Raw genomic sequence first — 21,515 nt, forward strand, 5'->3', positions numbered from 1 at the left:
TACTCTCAGTCTTTATCTCCAGCATTTTATGCTGACTTTCCTTTTTAAGGGTCAGTTTTTGAAATTCGATAGCTGTTCTCTTTTTGTCTGTCTTCTGCTGCTCTCTTTTCTTCTGCTGCTCCCTCTTTTCCCCTCTCTTCTGCTTTTAATCATAACACAAACTATTTCATTTCTGCTGCCCTTTTCTTATCTCTTGTCTCTAACTCAAGCTACTTCATTTGCAATTGAATTCTTGCCATCCCTATAGATTCTGATGATTTCTCCAGTAAGTTTAAATGCTGAGCTACTGTTGTAATTATCTCTCCCTTCCTCACAGAAATGGGCAGTTCCAATTCCAGCTTGTCCACTAAGTCTTGCAACTTGGTCTTATTCATTTTTTGCAAAACTTCCAAAGTTACCACATCCAGAAAACCTCTGGTGACTGAAAGAGCCATTCCTATCCCAGGCTTTGTCCACCCAACCAAACTAGCACCTACCACTTGCTGTTTAAAATCCCGCAAAGTGCTCCACATCTATTATCGATGAAGCCAGACCACTCAAAATATTTTTAATCAGGCAGCCCCAGGCCATAACTTTGCAATTTGTTTCAGTAAGTATATAGTAAAAATTACCCAGAGTAAGATAGCTAGGTTGTCTACTAGATATTAAAACAGACAAAAATGTTTTCACTAAATTACACAATGAAACACAAAGAACAGACTAAAAAACTCCTACAGAACTCGGTCTATCCAAACTAGACTTAAGTATGTTATTCCGAATATATACAACAGTCCCAATAAGCAAACTCCCTTTTAAAATCCAGTGTAAGTGGAACACTTTGCTTACAGGTTGACGTTGAAGGGCAGACGAGAGAGAGAGAGAGAGAAATTTCTCACAGCTCCCTGTTGAACTTCCCAGTTTAAGACTCAGTAAAATTGCTCAGCCCAGCTAAAGAACTGACCACTCCCCTTTCATTATGCAGGTCACTTCTAAAACATATCACCACTTTGACCTGAAGTCTCATCTGTTTAGATATAAACAAAAGGCCTCTCAAAATTCTTTTCATCTCTGTACCAAACCAGACTGATTGGAGCCCAGCCTGGCTTATTGCCCTCTTGAAAAAAAATAAGGACAGAGTCTCCTTGACAAGGAACAGCTTTTAGTAAAAACAAAATTCCTGATGAAGGGCTCATGCTCGAAACGTCGAATTCTCTATTCCTGAGATGCTGCCTAACCTGCTGTGCTTTGACCAGCAACACATTTGCAGCTGTGATCTCCAGCATCTGCAGACCTCATTTTTTACTTAAGTAAAAACAAAAGGACTAGCTTTGTCACAATTACACATTTGCTGAGATTCATGACTTTGCCTGAACTGAATTTGGATTATGCACCCAAGTTCCCAAAGTGCATTAATAACATTAACAGCAGTACTGCTCCAACAATTTGCTGCAGCTTCCAGCATTTTTCCCCTTCAAGTGTATTCTTAATAATTCTGAAAATGAGGGCAAATTTCAAAAGCTTTATTCAGGTTTAATTTACCTTGAGTCTGTGTTCAAGGGGAAAAATGTTGCATGCCTGTTGTAACTTTAATATTCTGAGATTTACAGACCATTTTATGGTGGGATTTGGATAAGCCTTCGTTCATACTGATGCTTAGTTTTCAAAAGCAAATACCCAGGATGCTCAAAGCAAATATTTTTCATCTTTGCTTTTCTAGCAGGAAAAAGCAACAACTTTTTTTAGTCATTAACAAGTCAACAAAGAAACTTGGCGCACTTTCCCAAGTTTCCGAAGCACTCCATGTAAATATTATGTTTGTATTTCTGCAAATAATTTTGAAAGCTCTAGGACTGAAACTGCCAGAAATTACACAAGTATTCTCAATCAGTGTAATTACTGCTGATGCCAGAATATCCTGGGAATTATCCATAAATCCTCAGCAAATAACATTCAGATTCAATTCACTGCATTACTCCTCTGGTGAAATGTATCAAATCCAAGCTCATTTGGAAACATGAGGCCTCTTTAAAGCAAGTATTTTAATGAATTAAGTAAAAATCACAACTCAGTCAATATATTCCATCATAGTGTGTGTTATGGATTTTTTTTCTGTTTTAAATCTGCAGTTGGAATATTACTGAGATAAAAATGGTAGATGGAAATATCTTGTCTGATTTGTGGTGGTTGGGTCACATTGAAAGCTATATTTATTTGGGTTGGTGGTGGCATTATAAAGTATGGATAGTTGAATTGATAATAGACGCATCGCCTCTTTCTACACTGTAAATGTCTACTTGGCTTATTGTTCCCATAACGGTCAACAAAGATCTGACAAATCCCATTTTTCAGTTTAGCTCTGCATCCTCTGGGACTATGGACTAAGAGTGAAAACATACTGAGAGCATAAATGTTCTGAGAGTTTCTGACCCTCGAGCACCTTTTTTAGGCAGTGAGTTCTAGGTTCCAAACACCCTTCGAGTGAAAGAAATTGTCCATAAGTCTCCTTTGAATCTTCTATCTCATAACTTAAATCTACACACACAGATTACTGACCTTCTACTAATGGAAAAAGCAGTTTCCTATCTATATCCCTCACAATCTTAAATATCTCTATCATGTCCTCTCTAAAACCTTGGTGGTCCAAGGAAAGCAACCCCAAACAATCTAGTCTCTCCTTCTAACTCGGACTGTGCACCTAGGCAACATTCTGGTAAATCTTGATAAATAGTAAGGAGAAAGTTGACAAAAATGTAATTTCAAAACTGGACTGTGTAAATCTATATTTTTCCAACCAGAAATATTTGTAGATGTGGTGGGTGGAAGGGTAAGAAGAGGATGTAGGTTCTCCAGGTGTGGTCTCACCAATGCTCTATAGTTGAAGCATGACCTCCCTACATATGTATTCAGTTCCCCTTGCAATATGCTGCATCTACATACTAATATTTTATGAATCATGTATTAGAGCACCAGGTTCTTCTGCATCTTGGAGCTCTGGAATTTCTCACCATTTAAATAATTTTTTTATTTTTCTTAACGAAATGGGCAATTTCATGTTTTTCCATATAATTTTCAATTTGTTAAATCTTTGCCCAAGTACTTAATCTTAGTCACAACTTAGTTTTAGACCTGTCTTTATGTCATCAGTTGCAGGTAACCTGTGTTCAGTCCTTCCATCTAAATCATTCATATATGTTGTAAAATGTGAAACCTCAGCAATGATCCCTGTTGCATACTACCCTATGTCTTACAAACCAGAAAATTATCAATGTATGCCTACTCTTTATTTCTGTTAGTTATCTATGCTGGTGTGCTATCCCTTTACCATTTATTTTCTGGAATAGTCTTTAATGTGGCATTTAATACCTTCTGGAAATCCAAGTGCACTGGTTTCCCTGTGCCCACAAAATGTGCCACTTCCTCAAAGAAATATAATAAATGGTTAAATAGGATTTCCTTTTCACAGGCCTAATTACCTTGAACTTTAAATGCCCTGCTATATTCACTTTAATCACAATTTCCAGTATCTTCTGTTTGGTTATTAAGCATGTTGGATTGTCATTTCCTGTTGTCTGAGTAACAGAGTTGTTTTTGCTATTTTCCATTCTAATTGTATCTTCCCTGAAACTTAGAAATTTTGGAAAATTAAAACTCATCTGTCGCCACTTATTTTAAGTGACTACAATGGATTAGAAATTAGGATGCACTCCATCAGGACCTGGGGACTTGTCAGCGTGCATCTCCATCAATTCACTCAGTACCACTTTTCTAATACTATAAGTTCCTTTCGTTTGATCATATCTTCTATTTGCTGCTTTACAACTATTTTTGGGGTGTAACTTGCATCCTTCATGATAAAGACAAATTCAGAATGCCTGTTCATATCATCTACCTTCACCTTATTTTCCATTATTAATTCCTTAGACACTCATTGTATAGGGTAAAAACAATGACTGCAGACGCTGGAAATCAGATTCTGGATTAGTGGTACTGGAAGAGCGCAGCAGTTCAGGCAGCATCCAAGGAGCAGCTTTATTCCTGATGAAGTGCTTTTGCCCGAAACGTCGATTTTCCTGCTCCTTGGATGCTGCCTGAACTGCTGTGCTCTTTCAGCACCACTAATCCAGAATCTCATTGTATAGGATCAGCATTCACTTTAACATTTTCCTTTTTACATATCTATGGAAACTCTTGCTATTTTTGTATATTTCAGCTAGCTTTCTATGCTAACTTTCTTCTCTCCTTATTCATCTTTAGTCAATCTTTGGAACGAATATAAAAAACAGCAATCTTCTGGTTTGCCATTTACCTTTGCATAAGTTATCTGCGTTTTCTTTAGATGTCACACAATCGACTGTTGCCATAATCGCTACTTGCATTCACCCAGTGCAGAATGGAATGTGTATGCAGCACTTGCCATTCCTAAGTGATCTTGTTGGTCAACTGATGTCATGTCCCATACTCTGACTAATGACACTGCTTCCAAGAGAAAAATCTCACCTCCATCAAAATCTTGTCCTGACTAGGAGCCAGTGCCCAGAACCGACATTCATAACGATTCCCAAAAGAGCTGCTCCATTATTTTATATATTCATGTCATTTCATTAATTAATACTTGGTGTAAGTGCATTTTGTTGCAATTGGATGCATTGGTTGTATTAATCTAGATATTCTGCTGGTGTCAGTGTGATGAGTAACTTGTAATGAGTGGAAAGTTAGAACAACGTCTGTAAACTAAAGAATCATGTCTATTCTGAATTATAAGAAAATGCAGCTGGTACACTTCTATCAGCTATTTATTTGAAACATTCTCATGTGTAAAATTAGCTATAACACAGAAGGGAGGTCATTTGAATCCATGCAAGTTCTCCACCCTGTTGCTTACCATTATCCCCTGAGCCCTCCAATTTTACTTCCTTCAAGTACTGATCCACTTTACTTTTGAAATCATGAATTATCTCTACAGTTGACTACTGATTTGACTCTGTTTTGAATTTTCACTGTACTTCTATGTTTCTTATCAGGCAGCCTATTACAACATGAAACCTACTGCTCTTCAACAACAACTAGAAAATATTCACCTGAGTCAAGAGAAAGCGGAGGCCTTTGCCCAGGCCTGGACAAATATGGGCCAAGATATTGTTGAAAAATTGAGACAAAGTACTTTTGCTCCTAAAAAGGTAACAGAAGTTGAGAAGATCAAAATTAAATACTGGGATTTCCATGGGAATGGGAAGAATTTGTGTGTAAATATCACAAAAAATTCAAATGTGCTTCAGATGCAGTGAATTGCTTTGAAATACAGTTACCACTCCTGTTTATTGCACCCACGAAGCAGATGAACAAATAATCAGTTTATTAATATTTGACAATGATGGAGTGAGATTTGGCCATGATCCTTCGATCTGTTTTTCTATCTCTCTTCAAATGGTGTCATGTAATCTTCTATGTCTGTCTCAATCAATGGGATATGAAGATGGATGCCCCAACATATATTTGTTTTTGAAGATGGAAAAGTCCTTTGGCATTGTACAGGGGTATTTTAGTGAGCCTTGAATCTGAACCTACCTGGTTCACAGAAGAATGCTATTGGTTAATCTATAATAATGATGTCATGCCTAATGATGAAATCTATGATGTCATGCCTTACTTAAAACTGCTTGTTATTTGTTTTATTTTTTCTACTACACAACAAATTCTTGTGATTTTCTCTTAGAATTAATCATAAAAAGCCAAGAATTCTGAAAAATATAGCATATTTTAGTTGCGTACAAAAGAATATTTGTAATTTCACATCACTTGTCTCAAAACATCTGGCACTGTTCTGTCAAAGCATTTAAAAGATTCTCTGTTAAGTTAGAGTTCTAGGGTAGAGAAGTTGAGTGTCCAAATCACTATTTTGCATTTTCTTAGCAAATGTTGTAAATGAAAGCTTACTGGGGGTGAATTTGTTCTTCTGTAATTGTGCAAGATGGGTGTAAATAAACAACCTGTTTTACATGACACACTTTCTTTTGATTTGCAACAAATATTATCTCACTGTGCTCATGAGAAATCTCGATAATGTTAATTTGGTAATTCCCTATACACTGAAATATAAACTCCTTCATACAAAGAACAAAGGCCGCTAGTAAATTTTCTGTGGTATTACACGGGCTGGGCTGAGGCCAATTGTTTTAAGTCAAACAGGATTGTAATATAGAGCAGGAAATTTGACTAAGATGGGAGATATAGAGGAGGCAGAAACAGAAATTTGAACTATTCCAGTATCAAACATCTGTTCTGCATTGACATTTTAAATTTGATCATATTTACAGCTTGACAAAATTGGGTTCTGTCTTAACCTTGAAATGGGACATTCAACGCAAGCCAAAGTGAAGTCTCCTCTTGCTGTTCTTGAGCTTGGAATCAACAGTGACGACTCTGAGGTAAACGAAACAAATCCAATAAAGAAATACTAATCATAAATGCTTGAAATACTAATTCAGTATTTTGCAATATATAAAACTGTAATTATTCAGATGTATATTTCAGTGTTGGGCATCAGTCTTTCCTGTAAAGATAGTCTTTGCACATTTCATTCTTGTTGTTTAAATACTCTTAATTATTCACCACTTGTCACTGCTTTCTGTCCCTGAATTCATTTTGTATCTTCACCATCACTGTTCCTTTAATAGAAACGCAAAAGCAGGAGGGGACCATTCAGTTAGATCATGGCTTATCATCTACATCAACGTCTGTACTATTTCCACACTTTCTGATGTCATTAGTTGCTGGCAATCTATTGACTTTAGTTTTGAGCATGTTTAATGAATTAAGCTTCCACAGCCGTCTGCGCTGGAGAATTCCAAAGATTTGCGCCACTCTTGAATGAATAAATTCCTCCTCGTCACAGTATTAAATGGCCAACCTCTTATTCTGGGATTATGAACCCTAGGTTATGGTTCTTTGTTCGTTGTTCTGTTGTCTTAACCTTCAGTCTTGAGTCTGCTGATTTCCATAGTAACTCAGTTCTGTTTTGATTCTCAGTTCTCCTTATTCCCTTGCTTTGTGTAGAATGAATAATATGCTGCATTGACTGATATTGTTATAACATAGAAGACATTGAGCATATCAAAAATACTTAAAGACTGTCATATCCTTAATTTTAACTCTACTCCCGTTAGTTCCTCATCCTTACTTCAGCCTGTATTCACTTGTCAACAAACACGTCAGAGGCTGATTATTCTGTTAACTGGAATTCTGTCTGGGCCATCAGCGTGAGATCCATAGTCTCCATCTTTGACCTTTTTGCTCACAATCTGTGAATATTGATCAGTTTGGAAGTCTGGCCCTAAAGGTATGTTTGGCATATAATTTTCTGTGGTCTGGAATATTCTTGAAATGTTTCAACTAATACCTTCAGTTTTCTTTACTTTCTAATTCATCATGCACAAATACATTACGCTTTGGCTCGTCCTCGGTGAAAGTAGAATTCTGGCTTACACGTTATCTTTGGCTTTTAGGTTTTGTTAAGAACTAAGAATATTTCAAGGAGGTTCGAAATGTTCTGGCCACAATTTTATGACCAGAATATTTCGAACCTCCTTGAAATATTCTTAGTCTTGGGAGGTTTTTCAAAGTCATTCTGTTAATGTTTTTATCCAATTCCTTATTTTAATCTTTACTGCTAATAATTCTTTAATATTCTCATCTGCCACATCTATATTCTCTCTTCATTATTTGGAAAATGTGGACCGTCATGTCTTCAACTCAAAGAATTTGATTCCTGTGTTCATCCCTGAGTAGTCATTCTCTCTAGTACATTTTATTTTTTTATTGCAAATGGTATTTTTGCTCCCTTTTATATTATCTTCTGGATATCTTTCAACATCTCCCTTTTCATTAACCCATTTTTCCTCGATTATGTTTTCATGTTGGGCCTGTGTTTGTTTGTTTGTTTTAGTTTGTTTGTTTGTTCAATTAGTTTTGATTATTTTAACTTTTATCCAGCCCAAAATTCTGTAGTCTTCAGCAACTTTTCCCTTTAGCACATCAACTTCATTTTTTTATATAGCTTGTATTGAAAGATTTCTCACTGTTGAACTGCTGACCAATTAAGCATTCTGTCCAGTTAACTCCTGGCCAATGTCTAGATATTTTCTAACCAACCTTTTCAGAAATGTTATTAAACACTAGAGCAGGGGTGGACTTGAACCCAAGTCTCCTGACTCAGATATAGGGACAGTGTCACAGTGCTACAGGAATACCATGGCAAATTTCTAAGCTAACTGAATTTTGCTTTTTCTATTACAGTGCATTATCGTTGATCTTTCATCAGTTTTTATTGTTTTTAAACAATAAACTTAACTGGCTTTCTGATAGGTATTTTCCAATTGTTATCCCATCCCCTCAGCTATTTGTTGAATTTATTGTCCCAAGCCAGTTAATACTATGTTAGTTTCCAAATGAAGTATAATTGAAGGTTGTGCTATTTGGACTGACTTAATGTAAGAGCACCCTCTTCTGGTCATTGTGTATAAATTAAACTGATTTACTGTACAGCAGATGCTCATGCTATCCATGATTGACTTGTTTGCAGAGTTATCACTGTCTGGCGATGATTGTTGATTCACAGGTTCCTTCAGCCAAGCAATTTTTTGAGAAGCTTCCAGTGCTGTACATGTGTTGCTTGGATTGATAAGTAGCAAGGGTTGAGAGTGTGGTGCTGGAAAAGCACAGCAGATTGGGTAGCATCTGAGGAGCAGATGAATTGATGTTTGGCCATAAGCATTTAAGACGAAGGGCTTATGCCTGAAATGTCAGTTCTCTGCCTCAGATGTTGCCTCTACTTTTCTAGCAACACACTCTCTCAACTCTGATCTCCAGCATCTGCAGTCTTCACTTTCTTCTAGATGATAAATAGCAAGTAAAATTTGAACCACATAAATACCAGGCAATGGCCATCTCTGATAAACGAATCTCACCACTGTCTCTCGATGTTCAATGGCATTGCCATCATTGAATTCCCACCTATCAGGGTTATCATTGACTAGAGACTAGACTGAATCAATTATGTAATTATTGTGGTGACAAGAGCAGGTCAGAGTCTAGGAGTAATGTAGTGAGCATCTTGCATCCTGACTCCTCAAAATCTGACCACCATCAGCACAGCGCAAGTCAGAAGTGTGAAGGAATGCTGTTCTATTTGCCTGAAGAACAAGTGGATCTCCAACAACACGAAAGAAGCTTTACACCATCCTGGATAAAGTAGCAGCTTGATTGGCACCCATCCATGACATTCAGCATTCACTCCCTTTAACACTGACGTATAGAGACATCAGTGTGTGTAAATTACAAATGTACTGCAGTAATTCACCAAGGTTTCTCTGACAGCACCTTCCAAACTTGTGGCCTCTACATCTAGGAGGACAAGGGCAGCAAATGTATTAGCGCACTATTACAGTGTCCTGACTGGGAACTATATCACCATTCCTCCACTGACACTGGATCGAAACCTTCTAACTCCATTCCAACACTGAGTGACCAATACTCCAAGGTCTGTAGCAGCTTGAGAAGTCTCTTCATCACCACTTTCCCAAGGCCAATTAGGGACAGATGATGAATGCTGACTCAGCCAGCAATGTCCACATCCCATGTATGAGTAAAAAATTAAAGTGAGTGGGCTAGTGTTCAAAAGACCGATGTGTCAGTGGGTACTATCAGATGCCTGGAGGAGACATGATTGAGTATTTTCTCTTTGGTGGGTATGTGAACTGGCTAGAGATGTTTTCACTGTTGGCAATGTCCTTACGGATCCTGAAAATCCGGTTGTCAAGTGGGCAATGAAATGTTTGACTGAAGCTGCACCAGAAGTATATATGACAGCCAAAGAATTCACTTAACCTCTCCAGGCAAAGGACTCTTGACTGTAGTATATCATGATCACGCTTGAAGAGCAATGCAAACCCAAACTGTCGGAGATTGCAGGAACTATTGTTTCATAATGAGGAATCTGTTACCCAGTAAAGTCATTGGCGAGCTTTGAATGCCTTTGAAAGTTCTATCCATTCATTGAAATTGGAATATTTCAAGAGAGCATTGTAGGGTAGTTTTACAGTAAGTTGATATTGGCAAACCATGTTTATGAGTTAACTGTGATAAATTGCAATTCCTGTGGACTTGACAACTCTGAATTCAAGTTATATTCTGTCAGGCATCTGCTGAAGTAAGTAATCTACAGAATTGGAAAAGAGAGGAATTATCATGATCTCCTCCAAAATCATCAGGGCCACGGATAGGGTAAATAGATATTAGGTATTTTCTCTGGGGTGAGGGGGTCCAGAATTCGAGGTCATAGGTTTCGAGTGAGAGGGGAAAGATTTTAAAGGGACCCAAGGGGCAACTTCTTCATGCAAAGGATGGTGCATATATGGAATGAGCTGCCAGAGGAACTGATGGGAGGCTGCGACAATTGCAACATTAAAAGGCATCTGATGGATATATGAATAGGAAGGGTTGAGAGGGATATGTGCCAATTGCTCACAAATAGGACTAGATTAATTTAGGATATCCAGTTAGCATGGGCGAGTTGGATGGAAGGGTCTGTTTCCATGCATCTCTATGACTCTATAACTCTATCTGCTGCTTCTCTATTATCTAAATTCTCCCATCCATTTCTTTTTGAGTAAGCATAAGATTCCAATGACGGCATTCAGTAGTAGGAATGAACCACAGAAAAGTTACAGCACAGAAAAATGGCATTCTGGCAGTTGTCTGAGTTGGTTGAATAAATTAACTGTCAGTTTTAATCCCTCACTGCAGAAACTGATCTGTAATATCACAAGTTAAGTGATCAGGCTGATTCATAGTTTTGGATGGTCAGGTCTGGTCTGATGACAAGGGGTTCAGATACAGTAAGGTTTGGGGTCAGGTCAGGGGTCTTGGAAGGTGGGGTGTAACTGGTTTGGGGGTGGTGTAGTTGGCATGTGAGGTGAGTACTGGTCAGTTAACAGTTTGTTAGGAGTCTGACTATGTATCTGTTTGTCTAACCTTTCCTGAGTAACCATTTTTACCTAAATTCATTGAAACCCTCCGAAGACTCCAATTTAAATAGAGGTTTTGGAAAGTTCCAGACAAAGGGGAGTTGCCTCGCAGAAAGTTCAATTTTTTGGGCAATTCCATTGGAGTCTGCTGTGATGGAACTTCAGCAGGGTTCCCATGTTCAACTTCTGTTTTACTTTAACTGCTGGACTTTTCTACTGGCCAGACTGTGTCCAAGGAAATTAGGCTAGCATGTGAGGCCTCTCCATATGGAGAAGTTACTTTTATCTTTCATGTTAGATAACTATGAGAAGAGGTGGGATTGCCTTTATCTTTTGCCCTCATAGTGCTGGTGAGTGAAGTTATGTTCAGAATGAGAAATTGCCTTGATTTTTGGTATGAGAATACTTCTCTTTCCTCTTAATGAATAGGTTACAGTATGTTAGCATTTCAAACCATCTAAACATTCCTTGTTCTCTTTGTTCACAAATTAGCATTAATAACTGGTTTCCTATTCCTAAAAAGATTTCTGCTTTCCTGATTCAGACTTTCAAGAACTGAGAGGCACAAGTCTGGAGTGTAATGGAATACTGCCCACTTGTCTGCAGCTCCAAAAGTACTGTGGAAGCTTGACACTGTTCATGCCAAACAACCCACCTGATCGGCAATGCATCCGCTCCATTCACTACCGACTCTCAGTAACAGCAGTGTGTATTATCTATAAGATGCATTGCATAAATTGGCCAATGATCCCTAAAAAGTTTCTTTGAAACCCACAACCACTTGTGTCTAGAAGGTCAAAGGTAACAGACACAGGGGGAGTACCATTTATCTGCAAGTTTTCTTCAAAGACACTCACCACCCTGACTTGAAAATATATCACTGTTGCTGGGTTAAAATCCTGGAATTCCCTTCCAAATGCCTTTGTGGATCAACCTACAGAGCACATGGACTGCAGTGGTTCAAGAAGGCAGTTTGCTACCTTTTTATCAAGGGTTACTAGGGATGGGCAATAAATGCTGGCTAGCCAGCAAAGCCCATGTCCCACCAGTGAATTAAGAAAAAAAAACTGTGGTAAGATCTTGACTGGAGTTTGAAGAGTTACTTTTCTAGTAAAGACTGACTTTGACTTTGATGTATATATGAAGATTCCACTGTGCAAGCTACTTTGACTTGGATTTTAAATGGTTTCTGGAGTAACTACTGGTACTCAACTGGCATCTTAAATATCCAATTCATCAGACCATTGGAGGCCCCTGGTTTGCAAAATCCAATCTCACTAAATCCAATATCTGTGGCCACCCTTGTGTTATAATTGCACTTCCTTGCCACATGGGATCCACTAGAGTTTTTCTACCAGTGTTAATCTTCTAAGACTGGCAGCTCATCTGCACTTAAAAAGAAATGCCTTTTTCTTTTGGATTCTGCCTGTGATATTGTTGATAATCTAGGCATCCCATCAACGTTGCAATGCATTTCTAAAGGTATGAGTTTAATGTTGTATTTCTAAGCTGATCTTTGCATTCGAGTTGCAGCTGTAGTCAATACTGGAGACTTTGGTTAGCATAGCTAACGATGGAATATGATCATTTTCTGTTATTAATGTGACTATTATGAATTAAGCTTCACAAAAAATTAAGCAAATGCCTAAGCAAACATTCACTTTGGCAACGCGTGCAGGAGGCAAATGCAGTTAGTCTCTCCCTTATCTAATAAATGAAAAATTACAGATCTGTCATATCTCCTTGGACAAAGTCACTGTGCAGATGACATGAAGATTTGATGCAAAGTGAACTAGTTTTAACTTGTGTTATTTTAATTATATTCTGTTTCATCTGTGCTTTGTGTAGCCCTTTAATTCTGTTATTTTGCAGCACACCTAGCAACCACTTCTTACTGGTTTTGAATTTTTGTTTCATAATTGGCCATGCTAAATTGCCCATAGTGTTCAAAGATGTATAGGTTAGGTGCATTAGTCAGGGGTAAATGTAGAGTATTATGGTAGTGGAATGGGTCTGGGGGTTACTCTTTGGAGGGTCGGTGTGGACTTGTTGGGCTGAAGGGCCTGTTTCCACATGGTAGATGTTCTGTGATTCTATTATTGTCACTTGTGTTTTAGGATCAAGCTTTGTTTGGATTAGAAAGGGACCATCATTTTGTGTAAGCTATTAGACAATAAACACTGTTATTGGTTTAAAATTGAAAGTGAGTGTTTTGAATGCTGATTGCATCTGAAAGCAATGACCTAGCTTTTCTTATTTAGTCAAAATTAAGTATTTTTTTTAAAAAAATGAGCTTAATAACAATGTCCTTAAAATTATGAATCGATTTTTAAAATTGAATGTCTGTTGCCTATTATGACTACCTTTATGATTGCACTACATGACTACTATGCTTGGAGTAGTCAAGCATTAGTGTCATCGTAAGACAGCTTTATATTGGTGTTCAAGTTGTGAGGATGTTGTTTTCGAAAGAGCTGTGATGTCCAAATGGAGACACTCAATGACAAAGCATTGTTAATGCCTTTCTTCCGAAAGTTGCCATTTGGGCCAGTAGTGAGCAAATGTTTGCTTTGTTTTGCAGATTTCCATTTTCTGGATCAATTATATAGGGTTCCAATAAAGGAATGCACTTCACCTCCTTTATATCATGTTTGCCCTTGACTCTGCAGCTAACAGCACTTAATATAAATGAGCCTGAAAGGAGTGACCTTTATAGCTTTTGCATCCTGGGAACAATTCTTGTAGTGGATTTATCCAAAATAATATTTCCAGTGTTTCATTCAGTGCATCTTCTTTCGTATCACCCGCTAATACTTGATGAGAAATAGCCATATAAAATTTATCTGAGCATGTTTTTTGTGATGAATGACTTATCAGTCATGCACTTGTAAAATATTTTCTTCATAGTTTCAAAGCTTTACATTTCAATATGACCTTATTCTGCACTTAACCTTATTTATTTGGGTGTTCTATGACGAGCTTCTGGGTTGCGAAGAAGCTCAAGTAAACTTTCACTTTACATCAAACGAGGACTTCTACGTTCTTTCTTGAGTACATTTCATCAAGTATAGTGGCAGATATTTCAGGGAGAGGATCAAATTATGCCATCGGGCATATTTGGAAGTGAGGTGCAGTTAGTGGTTGGGTAGAACTCTGCTGTCCAGCTCTGCCCCGTTCAAGTCTAGGGTGGGAAGTCCAGTGGATGGCCTTCTTACTTCTAGGCCAATTAAGGACTCAACTAAGCAATAATACCCATTTAAAGACCTCTTCCAGCTTCACAGTGTCCACTCAGTGACAGATGAGGCAGTCACTATGCACATGGCTTGTAAAACAAATTTTGTAAAATGTGCTTGCAGACTTGAGGTGGTTAGGGGAGAAACCAGTGTCCCGATTGTGCTTATCAAGGACTGTGCCTTTGACAGCTGCTTTGTAGACCCCAACAGCGAACCACTACTACCTCCTTGCTTTAATCAGCCATATCAATGAAGTAGTGATGAAAAAGCATGATTGGATTAATTGATCCATTAATTCAGCCACTGATTGCCATGACAAAGATTGATAAATATGCTGCATATGTTGCAGGAATTAAAATGTAATTGTAATGACTAAAGTCAAACTTTTTTCATGGTATATTATGGTCCCATTGGAGTATGAAGACTAAACGCAACGATCCCTTATTGGTCTTTCTTTACTAAACCTATAATTAAATCAGCTGTATAAAAGTTTAATGAGACAGCCTTTACCTATTCTGTGTTTTTTTTAGTTTTGTGCCTTTTGTAAGCAAAACTTCTGCAATGAACATATGAATAAAGAGCAGCCCATTGGGCTCCTGGAACCTACTTGACTGTTAATATGCAGTGTGCTGCAAGGATTGGTGCTGGGTCCACTGCCTTTTGTCATTTTATATGGATGAGTTGGGTGTGAATATAGGAGGTATGGTTAGTAAGTTTGCAGATGACATTGAAATTGGTAGTGCTGTGGACAGCGAAGAAGGTTCCCTCAGTGGAATGGGACCTTAGACAGATGGGCCACTGAGCTGAGGAGTGGCAGATGGAGTTGAATCTAGATAAGTGTGAGGTGCTATATTTCAGTCGGGCAAATCTGGGAAGACATCTAAACTTAATGGGAAGGTCCAAGGGAGTGATGCCAAACAAAAATAAAACCTGGAGTGCATTTCGTAGTTCCTTGAAAGTGGAGTCACCGGTAGACAGGGTAGGGAAGAAGGTGCTTCGTACACTTGCCCTATTGGTCAGTGCATTGAGTATTAGAGTTGGGAGGTGACGTTGCGGCTGTGTAGGATATTGATTAGGCCACTATTGGCCTTCCTGCTATCAAAAGGGTGTTATGAAACTTGAAAGGGTTCTGAAAAAAAGTTACGAGGATGTTGCCAGGATTTGAGCTATAAGGAGAGGCTGAATAGGCTGGGGCTATTTACCCTGGAGCATCAGAGGCTGAGTGTTGACCTTACATAAGTTTATAAAATCATGACAGGCACAAATAGGCTGAATAGTTAGGTCATTTCCCGAGGGTAAGGAAGTCCAGAACTAGAGGGCATAGGCTTAATAAGAATTTAAAAGGGACCTAAGTGGCAACATTTTCATGCAGAGGGTGGTGCGTGTCTGGAAGGAGTTGCCAGAGGAAGTAGTGGAGGCTGGTACGGTTTACAATATTATAAAGGCATTTGAATGGGTACATGAATAGGAAGGGTTTAGAGGAATATGGGCCAAATGCTGGCAGGTAGGAATAGGTTAATGTAGGAATTGGTCGACATGGGCGACTCAGACCGAAGGATCTATTTGCATGTTCTATAGCATTATGTCTCTCTGTAGAGTTGATTCTTCTACCTTCCCACCAACCCTCGAACTTTTCAACCCTTGCTTTTCAGAAATCTATCTTGAATTAAAGAGGGTATTAAACTATGGCCAGAATTTCATAACTTTTTGACCTATGAAGCAGTTTAGCCCCACTGAAAATGCGCTTTGTTGTCCTTATTGAATACAAGCTGCTGTGCTTGACGTTTTAAACACTTGTTGGCAGTATTAACTGAAAATTTCTTCTTTTAGACTTGGTGTTTCCTGCTTTACGGTGTTGAAGGGACTCTAACGCTGCAGTAGATTGTAGAATTGAATTATCGTATTAACATTAGTTTTCGTAAGTCAATGAAATTACTTTAGATTCATTCATGCTGATGAGTAATTATGCTGTCCTGTGCTGATATGGGGGAGCTCCATGATTTACAAATGTTTACAAATGCATGCGATCCTATACGGGATTGTAATTTTAAAAAAACATTTCCTGTACTACCAACAGCTGCTTCCCATTATCCTACATAGTGTTCTGACTTGTGAATGGACACCAGAACTGAATCAGTTCACAACCTGGGGATTGTCTGTTTTTCAATATAAAGCATTTTACTGATTTCTGACCCCCGCTCCCCGCTCCAAACGAAACATGAAGGAATTGAATGCACACTGAAGCTGCCCATGTTTGTTGCTGACAGAAGCTATCATTGAACATGCACTTAACCAATACTACCCTGAGGTCGTCTTTCTTTAATAAATTGTAGTTGTATTTTCTGCTGATAAATGTATTTTTTAAATTGACAAAATGTGAGTTAAATGTAAATAAATACTGATGCTGTGGGTGGGACAGCGAAAGATTTCCTCTATCTTGACACAGGTTTTCTTTTGTATTCTAGACTCTTCATTAATGACGTAATGTGGCGGCTAATTGGAATGTTCCTGTAGTATTTGGTGATTTTGTAAAAACATCATTTAAGCAACCTCTTGTGCATGTTATATCATCGTAAATTATATACACTTGCTGACAGATTGATTAACTGCCCTTTTTCGATTTATTTTTATGGTTAAATGAGCAAGCTCAGCTGCCATATTTTTCTCTCTCAAAAATCAATCCCAGGCTCTCTTCAATAAGAAGTTGAGAAGAATGCCACAGTTTCCCACACAGCCAAGTGATCAGATAATCATGCAGCCAAAGTTCAAATTTTTTTTGGGCCAGTGTTAACATTTCATGTGGCCTGGAGATATAAAGTGAGCTTAAAAGGAATCTGTGTTGTGACCTCTGTTGGGGGTTTCCTATTGCTTGTTTCTGAGTAACGTGCAAGATCTGAAGAACACCTCTTGTTAGCTTAAGTTTTAAAAGTGTATGATGTTTGAATGTAAACTAATAAATCCAGTGAAGATATCATCAGACATTTTGTACACTGAAATGTTTGCCCTTCCAGATGTCAGATATGTCAACTGTTTGATAAATTCTCTTCTAAAGGGAACAACAAGCACTGGGGTATGCCTGTAGCTTCTGCTGCATAAACATACTACTTGGTCGCTGAGTAGTGAGCCAGGCTGACACCCACGTTGCCTCTTTGGCTTCTATTTCAACAGACATTCCCTGAGGGAGTTGGATCAGTTTCACTTAGTTAAGGGTTAAATTATCAGTTACATTGTAAAAGCAAATGGGAATCATAGATGTGCAAGGCAGGCTAGGATGGTAGTGCACCATCAGCAATATTGAGTTGACTTCACATGAAATACAGACTATGCCTGTGAAAATCTGTCGGAAAACAGTAGATCATGTAATGTGTTGAAATTGCTAGTAGGAAGCTTGGGCATATTCCTTTAGTTTTATACTCTGATACTAAAACTAGCTTTCCCTGCATATAGATTAAATAAACTAGTCATTTACCTAGTGACTGACACCAGTGATCTGACAGGTTATCCATAGCAAACTGAAATTTGCAATGGAAAATCAGTTTGAAGTGGATCTGTGCAGATGGAAGAATAAGAAATAACTTAGTGTATATTTTAAGTGATACTAAAAGTTTAAATTTTGAGTCCTTATCAATTTATCAACGTCCACAAAAGTCCTGTTTGCTAGAAGTTACTGACCATTCTAAGGTTAACATCTTTCATTCTGGGCAGTGTCACCAGGAGGAATTGATGGAACTCCATCAACCAGAGGTCGTGTGCAGCTGAGCATTCCCTGCCAGCAATAAGAGGCTTCATGTGGTAATTTAGTGCAATAAACCTCTTCACCAAGCTCCTTGTTCTTTGTTATTGTGAGCTTGTGGTAGTTTAAAAAAATTTGAACAAAAAGCTTCAAATGCTATCAGGTATGGAGAAATCATAATCAAGAAAGACACCCTGTGCAGCAAAATTTATTTTGTAACATTCAGTAACAATAAATTATACAGATTAAATGAATCTAGATATATCACCTGTTCTTGGTTCTGTTTGAAATGAAATAATTTATTACTTTCTGTCCAATCTTGTTTCACCATGCGTTTGTTTAGACTTTGTTAAGAATGATTGAAAAAATATGCATTTGAAGAGCACATTTCCAGTGTACTTCACAAGAGGGTGCTGTTGTTACACCACTAAGTTTTTGCACATCAGTTCTGATCAAAGTAAAATGCACAGATCATTTACCTAGTGACTGACACCAGTGATCTGACAGGTTATCCATAGCAAACTGAAATTTGCAATGGAAAATCAGTTTGAAGTGGATCTGTGCAGATAGAAGAATAAGAAATAATTTGGTGTATATTTTAAGTGATACTAAAAGTTTAAACATCTGAAAAATCTTTACCGTTTTACTCATAAAGGAGCATATTACAGTTTGGACCATGTTGTCAATTAATTCTGAAAGCCTGCCATCTTATAGCAATTTTGTTTAATTAAGTTCTTTCTATACTTGTATAGCTTGAGTGATTTCACTTTAGGAATGAAGTATAGTTCAGCTCCCATGTAAAGTGAAACTGAAGCTGAACATTTTATATTGGAAGTTCCATTCAGTGCTACCAACCATGTAACGAATAAAAGTTGATAAGTTAAATTGGAGTTTGTTGGGGATTGAACTTGTCTTTTGATCTCTGAAATACAATATTGTGACTCATTCAATTTTAAAAAAATTCATAGTTATTGTCTTTTTTTCCTTTGATTATATTTCCTGTGGTTATGATCATGGAAGTCTTGAATGTTGGGAAGTGGAGTATTTGTGTGGGAATAAAGTATGGGATGGATATTGGACTAATCTAGTGAGGAATGCCAAAGGGATAACTAGAGTTATGCTGGGTGAAATGCTGGGTGTTGTCTTCTGTTGTCTGGCAAATGGATGTAACACAGCTTTTGAGTGCAACTAATAACCTAAGTCTTCTATTGGAATAAGCCCAGAGGGAGGGAGTCAGTGGCAGACTAGTTCTTTCTAACAACACATTTGCATTATTACTGTCAAAAGAAAAATCACAGATGCAGTTAAGTGTCTATCTTTCCTTTATAATTTTCCTACATTTTAGGATTTATCCTTTTCCATTGCAGGTCAGGGAGTGATGGTAAATGGTACATCTTGCTATGCTCAATGAGTGATAAATCCAGCTGTCAAACAGAATTTAGAACTTCAGTTTATTATCCACTTGGCCACAGATCTCTGAAGGTGCTGGGCAGATTAATAGGTTATCAAAGAATGCATATGAGATATTTGCCTGTATTAGTTGAGGCAGAGGTTATAAGAGCAGGGAGGTTATGTTGGAGCTGTACAGGACTTTGCTCAGGCCACAGTCAGAGTGCAGTTCTGGTGGTCACCACACTACAGGAAGGATGTGATTATGTGACAGGGGGTTTGGAGGAAATTTACCAGCATGTTGCCTTGGATGGAGCTGTGAAGAGAGGCTGCATAAGTTCAAATTGTTTTCTTTGGAATAGAGAAGATTGTGAAAGTTCATGATAGACATTGTAAAATGGAGTATGTGCAGGACAGGTTGAATGGAAAGCAGATGCTCCCTTATTTGAAGGATCAAGAACATGAAAGTACACTTTTAAGATGAAAAACAGGAGATCAGAAGGGACTTGAGGAAATGTTGTTTGTTTCCCCCACAGAATGGTGGAGGCCTGCAGTGTACTGTCAGAAGTTGAGACTGGTCACTTCATAACCTTTTAAATGCATTTAGTTGAGTGCTTGACATGCACGGCTGTGGGACTAGTGTGGATTGTGATGTATTTTTGGCAGCACAGACGTGATGGGCCAAAGGGTCTCTTCTATATGATTCTGTTATTAAACCTGACTGAATTTTCAGTTTTGGGATCATTTGCAATAGAAACCTTCCCATTCGACAATTGAAAACCTGATACACTTAGAAGGAGTATCTTTAGAGTTGGTTCAAATAAGTATCCAACAGGTCAGAAGACCAGCAGAGAGTGTTTCCCTTCCTCACCTAACAGCCCTTGTGATACTGATGCTCGAAGACGTTGAGCAGAAGCGGGAAGGATTCATTCAGCAAATTTATGGAATGCCCTCTGAGCTGATCAGGATCAATAAAATTAGGGTATCGAGATTGAGGTGTATAGATTTAACAAGGCCACACATTGGAAGAATTTCTCTGTTTCTCTTGGAATAGTGCCGTGGACCTTTTCATGTTCGCCTTGTTCACAGCATCAGTGTCCCAGGTTCGATTCCAGCCTCCGGCAACTGACTCTGTGGAATTTGCACATGCTCCCAGTGTCTGCGTGGGTTTCCTCTGGGTGCTCCGCTTTCCTCCCACAGTCTAAAGATGTGCAGCTCGGGTGAATTGGCCATGCTAAATTGCCCATAGTGTTAGGTGCTTTAGTCAGAGGGAAATGGGTCTGGGTGAGTTGCACTTCGACGGTTCGGTGTGGACTTGTTCGGCTGAAGGGCCTGTTTCCACACTGTAGGGAATCTAATCTAATCAAAAACCAAAAGATCCAGGAGCTGTGTGATAGGATGCCAATTTTTTTTATCTTAGTTGATCAAATCTATTACAAGTGAGTTTCAATTTTGTGTCTGCACATGCCTTTTTCTTTATTCGCTTTGTGAAATGTGGACATCACTGGCTGGCCAACATTTAGTGTCCGTCCCTTGTTACCCTTGTGAATGTGGTGGTGAGCTGCCTTGAAACTGTTGCAGTCCACCTGCTGTGGGTTGACCCACAAATAATCTTGCTGTCAGTAGAAACTAGTCATGTGACAGACATTCTGGAAGTACCATCACCTCCTGAGTTCAGAGCTTGTTGTCAATATACTGGCTTATCAGGATAAAAGTTTAGCAAAGTAGGTTTTTCTGCTAGGACAAAAAAAGTTACCTGCTGTTAGGAGATCACCAACGTAATACCATGTACCATTTAATGTTACACAGTTGCTCAGCTGTTCATGAGGCAGGCACCCACTGATTGGAGTGAATAGTGCAGGTGCACCCTTCATTGCAATAGCTTTAATCTCAGATGTTGGGATGTGGTTAGTAGACAAAATCTTAGTGTCAAATGTGAAGAAATGCAAAGCTTTGACAGTGTGAACAAAAGCACATGGTAGGGTCACAACTGAAGAGAAAACAAAGGTTGCTACTTGATTGGTGAACAGAATAAAAAGATGGGAATAGTAGACAAGTATACTGTCTTGAAAAATCAAGACTATTAGCACATCTGTCCTTTGTTTGGATTTATATAATCCTATCATGACGCAAGTGTTAATAGCTAAACTGTCTCTAAAT

The 21,515-nt window shown here is 38.3% G+C and overlaps 1 protein-coding gene across 2 annotated transcripts in view; it reads left to right on the forward strand.

Annotated features, from left to right (window-relative positions):
- Positions 1-21,515, forward strand: part of commd10 (COMM domain containing 10) — an 82,034-nt gene that overhangs the window by 14,202 nt on the left and 46,317 nt on the right. The window contains exons 4-6 of one of the 2 annotated variants that reach the window (XM_060844584.1): positions 5,001-5,156; positions 6,294-6,404; positions 16,699-16,793. In XM_060844584.1, the coding sequence (XP_060700567.1) occupies positions 5,001-5,156; positions 6,294-6,404; positions 16,699-16,710 (279 nt within the window). In that variant the 3' untranslated portion in view covers positions 16,711-16,793. Of the gene's footprint in view, positions 1-5,000; positions 5,157-6,293; positions 6,405-16,698; positions 16,794-21,515 lie in introns of those variants that run through there. The other variant, XM_060844577.1, reaches the window with a different exon arrangement.

This window comes from Hemiscyllium ocellatum, chromosome 2, assembly GCF_020745735.1.
Source record: "Hemiscyllium ocellatum isolate sHemOce1 chromosome 2, sHemOce1.pat.X.cur, whole genome shotgun sequence".
NCBI lineage: Eukaryota > Metazoa > Chordata > Chondrichthyes > Orectolobiformes > Hemiscylliidae > Hemiscyllium > Hemiscyllium ocellatum.